The sequence below is a fragment of the Panthera leo genome, chromosome D3 (assembly GCF_018350215.1).
Source record: "Panthera leo isolate Ple1 chromosome D3, P.leo_Ple1_pat1.1, whole genome shotgun sequence".
In the NCBI taxonomy this organism is placed as follows: domain Eukaryota; kingdom Metazoa; phylum Chordata; class Mammalia; order Carnivora; family Felidae; genus Panthera; species Panthera leo.
In genome coordinates this window covers 79,490,419-79,504,065 of record NC_056690.1, presented here as the reverse complement: position 1 = coordinate 79,504,065, position 13,647 = coordinate 79,490,419, and the positions used below count along the sequence as shown (strand labels likewise).

The following is a 13,647-nucleotide window of genomic DNA, read 5'->3' as shown; positions in this document are numbered from 1 at the left end:
TTGGTGAGCTGTACCTATTTGCACACATGAATTTGTATATGTTTGATCGACCAACAGAACCAATAGAACAGTGGTAAAAGTAGCCTAGTGGCGTGCCTCCTTGGTGGCTATGTGTAAAACCCTCTCACAAAATGAAAAATACGGGCAAAATTCACCATTATATCATTGATGTTACCAAATCGTCCTTTACTCTTTCCAGAGATGGGGTAATGAAGAGTGTTCATGAAAAGCTTAACGGTAGGAACCACAACGTTCCTATGATCAGCGACTGAAAAGGGATGCATAGCCTCATACTTCTTTGCTGTTGCCTTTGCCTTATGAATCAGCTCCAGCCCCGGGAACCTAAGGCTAGGTCAAGATCACAAAGCCTCCTTTGGGCTCAGCAATTAAACAAATGTGCCATAGACTTTCCCTTCTATTTAGCTTTTATTAAAAGAAGCGCTAGGGTACTGAGATGCAGTACATCATATTTATTACCAAAATTATTAACAAATATACAAAACTTATACATGTAATTTTCTTACATCCATTTATTCTCTATAATACTGATTTTTGTTCAAGTAGGTTATCTACAGTATGTAAACATCCCTTGGATTGACCTCACACAGATTAGGAAAGCCCTCTAACCCATGCTTTTATCAGATACTTCTTTTTATTTGGCTTTCATTTGTAGCATCTAATCTTCACATTTGGCACATGGAAGAGACATCTACAGTGCAAAAGAGGCAGATTTTCTGGTTTCGTTCTGAACAATTTTGCAGGGGCACCGTTAAAGAGCCGAGAGAACAGGGCACTCTAACTTGATGGCGTTGGAGCCATCCTAATGCCAACAACTCTTGGTTCAGCCGTTAAACTTGAGCACAAAGTCAATGCCTCTTCCTTCTCCCATCCCCCACCCACCCATCATGCAAGGCCGATTCGCCTTAACCTTGTCTCAAAAGGGTTAAAAGAAATGCCATCCATCCCAGGACAAGTAGGTTAATTTCACCGAATAACAAGTTTTCAGTGTTCTTTTGTGTGGGTTGGTTTGTGCGGTTTGATGAACCAGCAAAACTCTTAAATGGAGACTAAAAGAAGATTTTTTTTTTTTTTTAAAAGGGAGGAAGAAAGACAAAGAAAAGGATATGAGGAGTCAGACTTTCTTTCACTCGCCACCTGTGTATGTAAGACCAGAAACTCTCAGCGGTGGCCAAGGGACCAAGGCCTTGGCGCGTGGCAGAGAAAAGCCAAGCTCGCCAGTACTTAACCTTGGGCTCCAAGCCCTGGCAGACAGTGTCACAAAAATTGAAACGAAAAAAGGAAAAAGAAAAGAAAGGTAATTGGAGTTACTGCCCCCCTCTTCCTGTGTTTCCTTTTGATTACTTAACTTAAGGTAACCAAGTAAAGCTGATCCAGAGAGAGCTCTCTTCGCCGCTCACCCCGTTCTCGCTCTCCAGCACAGTATTGCTCGTGCGGTCGGCGGCGCCCACGGCGAGCGTCCGCCGAGAACGTCTGGGTTTGGACGCGCGCCTGCCTCCCGGCTTCCGTCACCACAGGGGCGCGGGCCCCTCCGACGCCCCGTAGAGCTCCGCCAGCTTCCGGAAGCGGGGCCCCCAGTCCGTCAGGAAGTCGAAGCTCTGCTCCGAGTCCGACGTGGCCGACTGCAGGGAGCTCAGCGACCCGGCCACGGAGCCGTCCCCCTCGAACATGTACGTCTGGAGGGAGTCGAAGGGCGGGGCCCACAGGTCCATGTCGGCCTCGTAGAGCTTGGCCAGCACGTAGCTGTGGACCGTGCTGCTCACGGCGCACGTCTGAGGCACGTAGCGGGAGAGGCTCTCGATCTCGGGCAGCATGTCCTGCCGCGTCTTGGGGGCGCCTCCCCCCTGCGCCTCCCGCGGGTTCCACATGGCCGCGATGTCGAAGGCCTCGGTGTCTTCCTCGCCGCCGCCCTCGTCGTCGTAGCGGACGATGTTCTCGTGGATGTTCTCCTCGTCGTCGATGATGTACGGTTGTTTCCGGTGCCTCCTCATGGACAAAATGAGCAGCACCAGCACTGCCGGAAACAAAGACGACAGGATATTTACCCGGGAGACCTGGCCGTGTGTGCCGTGACTTGAAATATTCATGACTGACCACAGGTACCGGGAGAGTTCTTTGGGCTGTGAGCTCAGGGACCGCATTTGGATACGTTAAACCCCAGGGTCGGCCTCGTTCTCACCCGTTCTGTAGGGCAGGTTGTGTAGGCACACGAAGCCTTCTATTTTTTCCAAGCGGTCCACTTAGGAGAAGTTGTATATAAAGTCTCGTTGCATTAGCTTATTGCTTCGAAATTGTGTGTTGGGGGGGGGGGGTATGTGTCCAGCCAGCCACCCAAAATACAATCCCATTAACTAAGCACAGAGCCTTGTGGCCCGCCATAGAGTCTATGCCAGGGATCAGGACAGTATACATTTCTCCGATTATAACGTGGAAATCTTATTATGTAGGTGGAATACGGCTTTTTTTTTTTTTTTAACATTAGTATCTAAATAGGATCCTGCTGTGTAAATATCATACACTAATACGTATGCATGTAGACATAGGCTAAGTATGAATCGAAGTCTTAGTCTTTTTATACCTCTTTCAAAAACAAGTGTAAGGGAGCGCTGTTTTCCAATAAACTCTGATTCTTCAGACAGCCTTCCATTAAGGCAGTGGTGGGGACTCTGGCTCCAGGGATGTTCATGGAAGGGAGGGAATGAGCAGTGACATTTTATATAATCCATCATGTTCTCAAAGAAGCACCACGCTGTTAGATGTGCCCTTGCAGATTTGGATAAAATTTTATCCCAACAAACGTATTTTTTTCCAGGATGTGTTCCCTGGGGTTTAAAGGGGAGAGAGAGAGATAATCCCATTGAACTGTTTATCTCTGTGACTGAAAATGTTTTCCAGGAAGTGTGTTGAGGTTTTAGCCGTAGAACTGCTATTGATTTTTTTTTTCCCCCGATACGCTTTGTTGCAGCTTGTGAACAGTAACAGCTTGACAACATTGCAAAATAAAACTGCAGTTTACCAAGGGGGACAAAAGTGGAATTTGGTTGTATGCCCAGTAAGATTATGAACTGACAAAAAAATTTCACAGTAACGATTTAAAAAATTTGAATGTAGAAGGTGCTTTCCGTAAATTGCATTTAATAATGTTCGTACCTAATATATTCCCAAATAGCTTGGGTGACAGAATGCACACCCAGGAAACAATGATATATTCTCGTGTGTTTTCTCTGTGTGCCAGAATACAGCTCATGGACTACCGGATTGTGTGATTTCAGAGAAGTGGACTAACAAGGCCCTAAACAAGTAGGGGCTTAAACTGGGCGTGGGAGGCTGGGGCGTGATCTGGATGGATGCAGGCTGGATGAATGGGATTCTGTGTGAACATGCTCTGTTTGTGGGGTTCAGTAAACAGTTACTAAACTCAGATATTGTTTTAGGCACTGTGCAAAGCAAAAGAGAAACAACACTGATGATTTTTGCTCTTATAAGCTTGTAATCTAAGGAGGTTGTGGGCACTGATGGTTAATGCAAGTCAGGCAGTGATAGGGCCTATCAGAGGGTTCTAAGTGTTGCAAAGAGAATACGGAAGCAGGACCAAGTAATTCTTCCTAGGGGACTGGAAAACCTTCACATAGATTACATTGGGATGCTAGTGTGGTAGTTTAGAAAATGCTAGGAAGCAAAATTAGAAAAGTCTTTGAATATATTCTGGAAAGAATTCTGAAGATAGAGAATTAGGCAGCTTATAGACCTGGTCCATCTTGTATTTGTTGTACAGAAATCTTACTTATATCTTACAAAATAAGGTAAAATATCTTATTTTTTAGGTAATCTGATTTAAATAACAAGTATTGGATAATGCCCTGAAAATCAGATTCTGGGAAACATGGTCCTATTCAACTGAAAGGCTTCCCGGACAGAAGAGAGTCCGTTCTAGGGGTGTTTTTTTCTTTAAGTATTATAGGCACAGTCCAAAGGGCCTATGAGATTTTCTAGGAAGTAGATACATACTGGAGACATGAAAAAAATCCTGTGAAGTCAAAATTACATTTATTTAATTGTCCACAAAGTGTATTTTGTTGACAGATCCACTGCAATTGAATCTTACTCAGTTTTATGAATTATATTTAATTTAGGATGTGCATTCTTAGAAATAAAAGTGCCTAAAACTGTGAGGATTGTAAATAAAGTTGCATAGCTCTGCTCAGTTTAGCTCCTGAAAGCTGTCTATTTATTCCATACAATTCAAAAGGTAAGGCATAATGGGCTTGGGAAGCACAATATAAATTGCTCCTTGCCCACCATTTCTAGCTTGAGAGCCTCTTTGTGCCAGTCTTTTGAAATCAATCTTTCCGTAATGATGGCTTTTTCTACTCTTTGTGGGCAAGGGTGAACTTACAATGCAGACATTTTCCAAACATAGAAGTAGGGACAGCCAGTTTGGAAATTTCTCCTAGGAGCAAGTTCCTTCAAAGGCCTCTTGTAGTTTATCCTGTTCTGCACTCAAGGACTCCCAATGCCATCTTACGGACAATCAAGGAATTGCAGGAAGGTGTTATTTGTCAATGCAGACAGGGAGCGGAAACCAAACAGTTCTCTCTGATCCAGGGATCTGAGGACTTAGAAAAGTTAGTTATTTATATTACTTCTCCCTTCACATGGCACTGAACTAAAACAACACAATCAAACCACATGTTGTATTTGTAAATGTTTTGTGAGAAGCATATTCCATAGACTGACCTAGAAATTCAAACAGGTGCTGATATTTTGCCGTAGAACCTTCTTTCTCTGGTCTGACTCAGTCTCGTGGTGTATAGGTAAACCTGGGATCAAGGGGTTATGTGGATTTCTGAATGTCTATTCTCACTTAAATCCGCAGGGCTGTACTCTTTTTCCTCATAGAACGCTAGGAGTTCTTTCACGTTGAATAATATTACTCTCTTCTGTGTCTGCTTTTTTTCTAAGCAAAACATGTGTGCCGTGAAGTAATTCAATCAGAAGAGTTGGGATACATGCACAGATGCTTTTGTGGTTTCCAGAATTAGTTTAGGTGTTTTGTTGTTTGTTTTTGAGTGTTGAGTTAAAAAATAATTGCTCCAGTAGCCTGATACACAAGGGAGGTGGGTGGCAGCCTCACTGTATGATTTGAGAGGAGGAATAAAGGGTTCTGTCTCACTGGTGCACTCCCACTAGCCTGTCATTGCATCTTTGTATTTCAGCAGCAGTGGCACACCGGCCCCGTGGGCCCTGTGTAGTCTCTGCTCCCCCTTAGATGGCCGTGGTGCGTCGGAGGGGTGCTAATGCCCCCGGAGAGCTTGTTCTCCCAGACGCCCATGGGGTTCACTCTGTCCCTTCTTTCAGGTCTCCGCTCAAAGGTCTCCTTTACAGTGAGGCCCGCCCTGACCACCTTTTTTAAAGCTTATTTATTTTGAGAAGGAGAGAGAGAGAGAGAAAGCATGTGTGTGTGGTGGGGGGAGGAGCAGAGAGAGAGGGAGAGAGAGAATCCCCAGCAGGCTCTGCGCTGTCAGCGCAGAACGCCGTGTGGAACTCGAACCCATGAACCGTGAGATCCTGACCTGAGCTGAAATCACGAGTCTGACGCTTGACAGACTGAGCCATCCAGGCGCCCCTGACCACTTTGTTTAAAATGACGCCTACCCTTGTCTCCTGTCCCCTCAGGATACCCTGTCCCTCTTCTCTGTAACACCGCCTCCGGAAGTTGAGAATGAACATTTAGGAGAAGAGCCTTTACCGCTCAGATACAGAGATACACAGTGTAGGGTTGGGCTGCATTTCACTTCTTGCTCTGCCTCTGACAATTGGCCTTGGGCCCGTCACTATCCTTTTGTGATTTAGCTCCTACTTATTTGAAATGAAGGGGTTAGAAGAGGTGTTTCTTGTATCCCGCCCCAAATTGTCACGTTGATTTTGTGGTGTCAAAATGAGCTTGCTTTGTTCTGAAGTAAGCTTTGTGAAGACAGACATGTGTGTTTTATCAATCCCAGCACATGGAAAGGTATCCTGGCCCAGAGTAGATGCCAGAGAAACAGATGTGCTTTGATCCGGCCAAAGAGGCCACGTGTTCCTTGAAGGAAGGGACTATCTTTGGTCTCTTTCTTTTTTCCCAGCCTCCCTCTGTCACCTTTTCACCGAGCCTGGTGTAGAAGAGCGGGTCTGAACAGCTGTGTTAGGATGATGGCGAAGTAGGCACTTGCGGGACCCCACAGAATAGAAGGGAGCCACCTGCTCACCTAGGAGGACGAAGATGCAGGCCAGGATGGCGATGAGGGCACCCCGGCTCAAACTGACCGGGAGCATGTAGGCCTCGGGGCTGCAGGACAGGACATGGCCGTCGTCGTCACAGCCGCACACCTGGATGGTCAGCGTGCCCGTGCTGCTCAGTACCGGCTGCCCGCTGTCTGCTATCAGGATGGGCAGGTAAAACACACTCTGCTCCTGCTGCCGGAAGCCAGACCTCCTGGTGAGAATCCGGGCAGTGTTATCTGAAGAAGACAGGGATTCCAGGATTGAAAAATGGGGAGAGGGGTAATGGGAGGAAAGAAGCAAATGGAAGAACCGACGAGTGAATTAACTTCTTGGGTTGAGGAAAGCAAGAGCGCAGGGATGGGCTGTGGGATGGGCAGAGAGGGACGGTCGCACATTTGCTGGAGGCATTTAGCTGCAGCCACTCCTGGTTTGTGTGGATCAGCATTTGAATTCAGACACATTGGATTTTTGCTTGCTTCTAGGCAAAACCCTGAGGCCTAGGAGAGAAACCCTTTTTGAGAGTCTGTTTTACCCTTTGTGACATAAAGTGCCCAGGGCAAACTGTTAGACTTCAGATCTAACTGAAATGTTCCTGTGAAAGCTTGATATAAATGAACAATCATTGGCCACTTGTGGTCCCTGTTTGTTCCCGCTCAGCAGGTTTCCAAGGCCACAGGGCTGCTTCGTGCCTCCAGGAAAAGAACGCTGACGAGCCTTCTTGGCTGTGGCAGATTGCTTATTTTTGCCATTTTGGCTGGAATTCACGTCTTCTGCTATTTTCTTTTATGTCTCTGAAACACAGTCACCACCTCCTCCTGTGCTTTCTGAAGAACCTGCTCATTTAGCAGAAGCTTACTTGAAATCCCCTAATCACATGATTAATCACACCCTGTTATCTCCCCCCTTCTTGGTGGTCTGAGTTTACACAATATGAATGTGGTGAAAATTCGTACCTGGTCAGCAATACTAGTTTTTTTCCTCCAGTTTTAAAGGGATTAGAAAATTATTTGATGTGTTTCCACAAAGGTGGTGTGTGTGAGTGTGTGTATTTATATTTATATTTGCCTAATGTAGTGTTTTGGGATCTTTTATTTTTTTAATCTGTGTTTTCACGTTTCCTCGAGTGGGTTTGCATCGTAAGTCATGTATTTTTTGCAAAGTTCAGATCATTTTCCGTAGAAGAAAAGTTTGAGAGATGTGGTAGGACATGTAGGCAGTGACTCTCAAAGCTAATATCGACGTGGATGGTCCTCTGGATGTGTTTTACATTTCACCGGGAAGAGTCTAGAACTACACAAAAACTTCTGAGAGCCTGACCAAAGTGAACATTATTAATACCAATATTTCTGGTTCTCTTTCCCTTCTTGGACATAATGAAGGATTATATTTTTCTACCCTCTTAAATTTTGGCACGTCTACAGGATTTGCTTTTGATAACGATAAATGGGCGAAAGTGATTCCTGTCACTTCCAGGCAGAAGCACGTAGCAGGTGGTATGTGTGTGTCTGTGTTCTCTTGCCTTGGCGTGGCGTTATGCAAGAACGTTCAAGGTGGAGATCCAGGCAGCCTGGGACACCGAGCTACGTGGACAGCTGTCCTCGTTGCTCACACCCACGATCAGCCTTATGTGAGCAAGAAATTAACTTTAGTTGTGTTAAGCCACTGAAAGTTTGGTGTCATTTGTTGCTGCGGCATAGGCTAGCCTATTCTGATGAACACATTGTCCTTTGTTAGCTGTTTCACTTCCTCCTTGCCTTGCCTTTTCATGGTAGCAGTTATGGTTTACTGAGTGCTCATGTGCAAATACTTAGTCTTTATACCCAGTATCTCATTTAATTTTCAACTTTGATGAGATAGTGATAATCTGACCCTTTTGCAGTGGATGGGTTAAGGCCTAGAGAGATTATATAATTTGTTCAAAGTTACTTAGTAGCAGAGCTGGGATTTGAACTCTGGTCTCTCTGACTCCACATAAACATTTCTTCTATTGTGCTGTGTAACTACTAATTTAGTTTAGTGATACTAACTCTAGAAAATTATCCAGCCAGTGGAAATCCCTTCCTGCTTTGGTACAGGCCCCTTTCCTCTTTTATTTCCTTCTCAGTGGAGGAATGTAGCAACTCGTTGCCAACCTGAGGATTAATTAGTATCTCTATCTACTCTACAGCCCACCTACTTTTCTGTTTGTCCAGATTTTGTAGCTAAGTATTATTAATTCTTTTTCACAGTGTTAATTTTGTGTTTCCAGAAACCAAGTTTTTTTCAGACAGAATGCTGTTTTGTTTTTTATTTTTCAGTTTAATCAAGGCTAGGTTGTAAGACTTGTAGAAAGCTTGACCAGAGATGAATTTCATAAAAGTATTATATCATGCCTACTTACACAACATGCTTCTTGATCTTAGAATTATTTACAGTTAAATAAAAAAGATCAGAGCATTGTGTTGCTAAGTCTAGTCTTAGAAGGGGTCTGGCATATAGTAGCCACTTGTGAAGATTTTGTTGAACATGATAATTAGGGCTTTAGTAACCCATTTGGAAGCAATATTTGTTTCCAAGGTGACACAAAACATTTTTTTTTTCTGAAACCGTTCCCAAATTCTAGTTCTACTCTAAATGCTTACTTACTTCATTATTTTGTTTGTAACATAATTTATTGTCAAGTTGGCTGACATATAGTGTATGCAGTGTGGTCTTGGTTTTGGGGTAGATTCCCATGATTCGTCGCTTACATCAACACTCGGTGCTCATCCCAACAAGGGCCCTCCTCAATGCCCATCATCGATTTTTCCCTCTTCCCCCATCCCCCATCAACTCTTAGTTTGTTCTCTGTATTTAAGAGTCTCTCATGGTTTACCTCCCTCTCCCTCTGTCTGTAACTATTTTTTCCCCTTCCCTTCCTCCATGGTCTTCGGTTAAGTTTCTCAAGTTCCACATATGAGTAAAAACATACGATTTCTGTCTTTCTCTGACTCCAGGAAGATACACTTCACACCAGTGAAAGACACTTAGCCTACTCAGTTTCTAATCTTGGGCCATTTGCTTTCTTATCTATCAAATGAGACAATGAGAATCGGAGGGATTAGTAACTTCCTTGAAACCTTAGAAGATTATTAAAAATATCAAATAAAGCAAAGTATGGGAAAATACGTTTGAAACTGCAAATTGTTATACACACACAGTCCTCTTAATAATGCTTTGGGGATTAAAAAGGCGCTACTTGAGGTAGTGCCTGTTGTGTTTATAAAAGGATATCATGTGTAGGGCACGAGAGTTGGAGTCCTGACAGCGGATCCACCAAATCAGATGTTCAATTTTTCATGAGCCTTAGTAAAAGGTACTCATGGGATAATTGTTATGAGGAAATTAAGAGTTCGTTGTTTCTATTGAAGATGTGCTGACTTTCATTTTGGAAAACCTTCCAAGTAATGAGTCATTTCTTTTATAGTCATCATGTTCTAGTGGCTTTTCTTTTTAAAGTATTGGCTCCATGAATTGGTGGCCAAAGTCATCTTTAAGAAAGTTGCAGCATTTTGCTGCATGTTGTTTCCGTACTGAATCTGACAAATAGAGTGAAAGAACGGAGTGACATTTCACTGAAAATGTGGAGAAACGGTGTAATGTATCATCCTCCCAACCCCAGGGTTTCTGCTGTAAAACCAGTCCTAAGGGGGCTAAAATCACTTTTTGTAGGAAGGATTTCCCTGTGAAGCAGATAAATGAATACTTCAAACTTTGATCCAATAAAAATGTTGGGATGTGTAATTGTAGTACTTCTGTTGTTATGATTTATATTACCCTTCCTTCCAGAATTGTTAGAGTGATTTTATGATAGCATGTAGAAGGTTAAAGGAAAGACTTGGAGGAACATTTTCCACGTAAAAGAAAACAGGTTTAATAGTCTTAAGTTTTAATGGCAGAATATGATGGGGGGGTGGAATTAATACTTTAAGTCTCAAATAATTGGTGTTTGAGACTAAGACCAGGCAGGCCTAGTCATGACTTTTTGTTACCCTTTGTTTAGATTGTTATACAGTGACAATTAATATTTTATAATTGGAATAAAAATGAGGCTAGTAGAGCCCAGAGAAGTGACGATCTCTCTCCGCAAGCTCAGACAGAAAGTAGCAGAGTTAGTAACAGAAGGAGTTCACTTGACAGTTTAAAATTTTTTTTCTGATCTCCTTTGAAAATCATCTGGCTGGAGAACAGAAGCCCCTCCTTTTCCCACCTGTGCCCGATGAAGAATGTGCTAGGTTTACAAATTTCCTAGCTGATCAGAGTGCTTACTGGAAAAGAGGGGTCTACAATTCCATTCCAGCTAAGTTGTAGTGGGGAATGGTTTCTAGAATAGGAAACCCCACCTGACTCTTTCTTTTTAAAACCATTCTAAAGTAATAAAGTTGTTTCAGTGCTCAGACTACTCTTTGTGATCCTATATTTGTCCTTTGTTATCTTAGGCTTTGTCTCCCTTTTGTTCTGGGAGCTCTTTACTGTCATCCCCTTTGATGCTTGCCCAGACACGTTCCCTCAGGTTTCTCTCTTTGTCTAGTTCAATTTCTATCTTTCTCAGATTTCCCCCATAGTTATAGAACATACAGACATGGCTGTTATCTGTGGGAAAGAAGGAAGGCTTTTGCCTGTGTGCCTGGCACAGTGTCTCACACAGAGGCAGCTCTCAAACATTTGTCAACGAACTGAAAGTTTCGGAATCAGCAGAGGACATTCTTTTTTTCTTTGATGTTTTGAAACAAAACTTTAAAAGACACTGCAAATGAGCATTAATGTCTTTGCTGCTGCTAAAGAGCAGGTGACCTTTGGCGTGACACTGTTTGCATGGTAGAGTAAACAGAAGTCTCCAGCCCAAGCTAGAAGAGCATTGGTGGCCACCTATCCACCTGGTTACCTTGGTTGTCCCGAATGGTGAAGTTGGGGTTGTTAGCAGCCTCGGGAGCCAAGCTGTAGTAGAAGTGCTGACCGCTGTGTGGGTCGTCTAGGTCCACGGCACTCACTGTCTGGATCAGCTGAGGGGGTGACACGGAGTCATGTGAGTCAGAGTCAGAAGAAAAATCGTCAGGACCCCGTGAGATCCCAAGCCCTAAAATCCGATAGTGGATTGTTTTACCTAATGAGAAAGGCATCCTGAAACTTACCTGGAAACTCTCCATGGCATCACACCCCTCAAGATTGAATTTTGGTCTTTATTATTGGGCCTGAGTACATATTTGGCACATGGTGAATGTTACCTGAATACTTCAGGGGTTAGGCATCAGCGTAACAAATTCTCACACCAACACCAGTGTTTTTAAGCAGTCTAAAGAGAAGACTGGGTAAGAACACTGTGGGATGCCACAAGGCCCTGCTTGTTTCTGTTTTCCATTCTTCTACTTCACCTACTTAACCTCACCATTTGGGTTAATATTTCGGGGTCAGATTGCTATTTTTGAGAAGCCTCTATTGAAAAATGACCAGTACCTAGAAGAGAAATAGACACGTCAACATCTACTGTGTCAGGTTAATGGAACACAGCTGGGAGGGGATGGGTCACAGGGCAGTTGCTTTTGGTTGGCTGGAAGGGGAGCTAGGAAACGTGGAGAGCCCAAGATGTCGGGTGGGATATGTGGAACAGACTGGCGTCAGAAGCAGGGTTTGGGGGCGAGGAGAACAAAAGAAGGGATGGCTTTCTTTTGAGCTCTTTGGCCCAAACTTTGCCTTTTCCATAGTGCTTTTCAAAGTAGTACGTTGCTAGGAGGGTTATAAAGGGCATGGTAAAAAAGCTACTAAAGAAAGCAGTGCAGAATATGCGATTGAAAAAGCAGCAGGCCAACTGGGAGGGATATAGAAAAAGTGTTGAATGGATGGTCACCTTCCTATGTGTTTCCTCTACCAACCAATGCCACAGATACCTCCCACCCGTCTTGGGCCTGAACCTGTAGACTTGACCTTCCTGCTGTTTAAAACGGGTTATGCTTCTCTGCCAGGGTAGAAACCAGAGCATCAAGGGTCAGTTGGCGGGCCCAGGTCGGCTTGCTTATTAGTCTATATTTCTTCCTCTGTAAATTAAGGGGGGTAATGCTACCCCTCAGTATACCGAAGGTTAAATAACAAGAGAGGGAGGCTCCCAGCTGGGGGCCTTCTGGTGGACACTGCGTTGTTCAGATCCCCCTTCAGTGAAGGATTTGATGCCCCAGATTTGTCAGTCTCTTTGAGGATTGTCTCATTTGCTGAGAGTCACCTACTCACACTTACCACATCCTTCCAGGGAAGCCCGCGGCAAATGACTGATGTAGTAGTGTAAAAGCCTGACCATCCCATCTAAACTTGGGCAAGCTAGTTCTAGAGCTCTTTGAAGTCATGCAAGCCTTGTTAGTGGGTCTGCATCACAGCTGGACTTCTCATTTTGCCTAGTCCTGCAAAGTCGTCCTCTTCTACAGGCATTGGTCCCAAGGGCATTCCTTAATAAACATCTTATACCAGAACTCCACTTTTGGTTACGCCTCCTGCAAACCCAACTGGCAGCTGGCCTCTTTTGAACCTAAAGGTTGAAGGAATGGAGTTGCATAAAGGAGAGAGGTTGATTGAGCACTGAGAGATGAACTTGCCCCATGGCATAGCCTAGTGTCAGTTCTGCTCACATATGAGGGCCACCCTACCACCCTATCCCTACTGAGACAAATCCTGTATTTTCCATCTTTCCCACAGTGCCAAACACATAAAGACAGAATCTCCCTCTCTCTCTTTTTTAACAAAACCTACCTCTTACTGAATGTTATAAATGGTTGATTATATATAACTTGGCAAACATAGTTGGGTAAATCATTTCAGAATATCTGACCTGTGAAATCATAAATATATTGGTGAGATGAGGGCCCTGAGGTACAGGACTGGTCCATGATTGGGCTTTTAAAGAATGAGTGAGCAAAGACACTGCCTTGCTGGGTTAGTTTCTGGAGGCTAAATTTCTTTGGTGGCAAATTTGGTTATCTGTAGCAATTGGGAACATAGTGGCCTGCTCTCCTGCCCTCCACTATCCTGACGGGTCAGATTTCCTTCTCAGCCCCACTTGCCATGCAGTATTCTGCTTAGCTGGTTTCATTCTGCCTTTAGCCAGCATCAGGCATGTTGTCTGATTTCTTTGTGGGCCTCCTTCCTGGCTGCTTGCGAGGAGGAAAGCACATATCCCGCCTCGGCGGACACACAGCTGACAACTACCCGACGCCTCTAACCCAAGAAGGCCTGGTTCTTTATACGCCAGACATGCCTACCGAGCTGTGTGCTTTTGAAAAGTCTTCAAAACATGTCCCAGAGCCAAAATCAAGGGGTAGGACTTTCAGTATCTTGGGCTAAAGATGATAAATATGACAGACT

General features: G+C 44.1%; 1 protein-coding gene and 1 long non-coding RNA gene across 3 annotated transcripts in view; one reads left to right on the top strand and one right to left on the bottom strand.

Moving 5' to 3' along the window:
- Positions 1 to 1,054: 1,054 nt before the first annotated feature.
- Positions 1,055 to 13,647, bottom strand: part of CDH20 (cadherin 20) — a 50,682-nt gene continuing 38,089 nt past the window's right edge. Inside the window, exons 9-11 of the mRNA XM_042910539.1 lie at positions 11,186 to 11,303; positions 6,267 to 6,518; positions 1,055 to 2,032 (exon numbers count right to left, since the gene is read on the bottom strand). Of these exons, the coding sequence (XP_042766473.1) occupies positions 1,527 to 2,032; positions 6,267 to 6,518; positions 11,186 to 11,303 (876 nt within the window). The 3' untranslated portion in view covers positions 1,055 to 1,526. The remainder of the gene's footprint in view (positions 2,033 to 6,266; positions 6,519 to 11,185; positions 11,304 to 13,647) is intronic.
- Positions 1,591 to 13,647, top strand: part of LOC122203589 — a 163,402-nt gene continuing 151,345 nt past the window's right edge. Inside the window, exon 1 of one of the 2 annotated variants that reach the window (XR_006195259.1) lies at positions 1,591 to 1,688. This is a non-coding gene — a long non-coding RNA (uncharacterized LOC122203589). Of the gene's footprint in view, positions 1,689 to 1,845; positions 2,118 to 13,647 lie in introns of those variants that run through there. The other variant, XR_006195258.1, reaches the window with a different exon arrangement.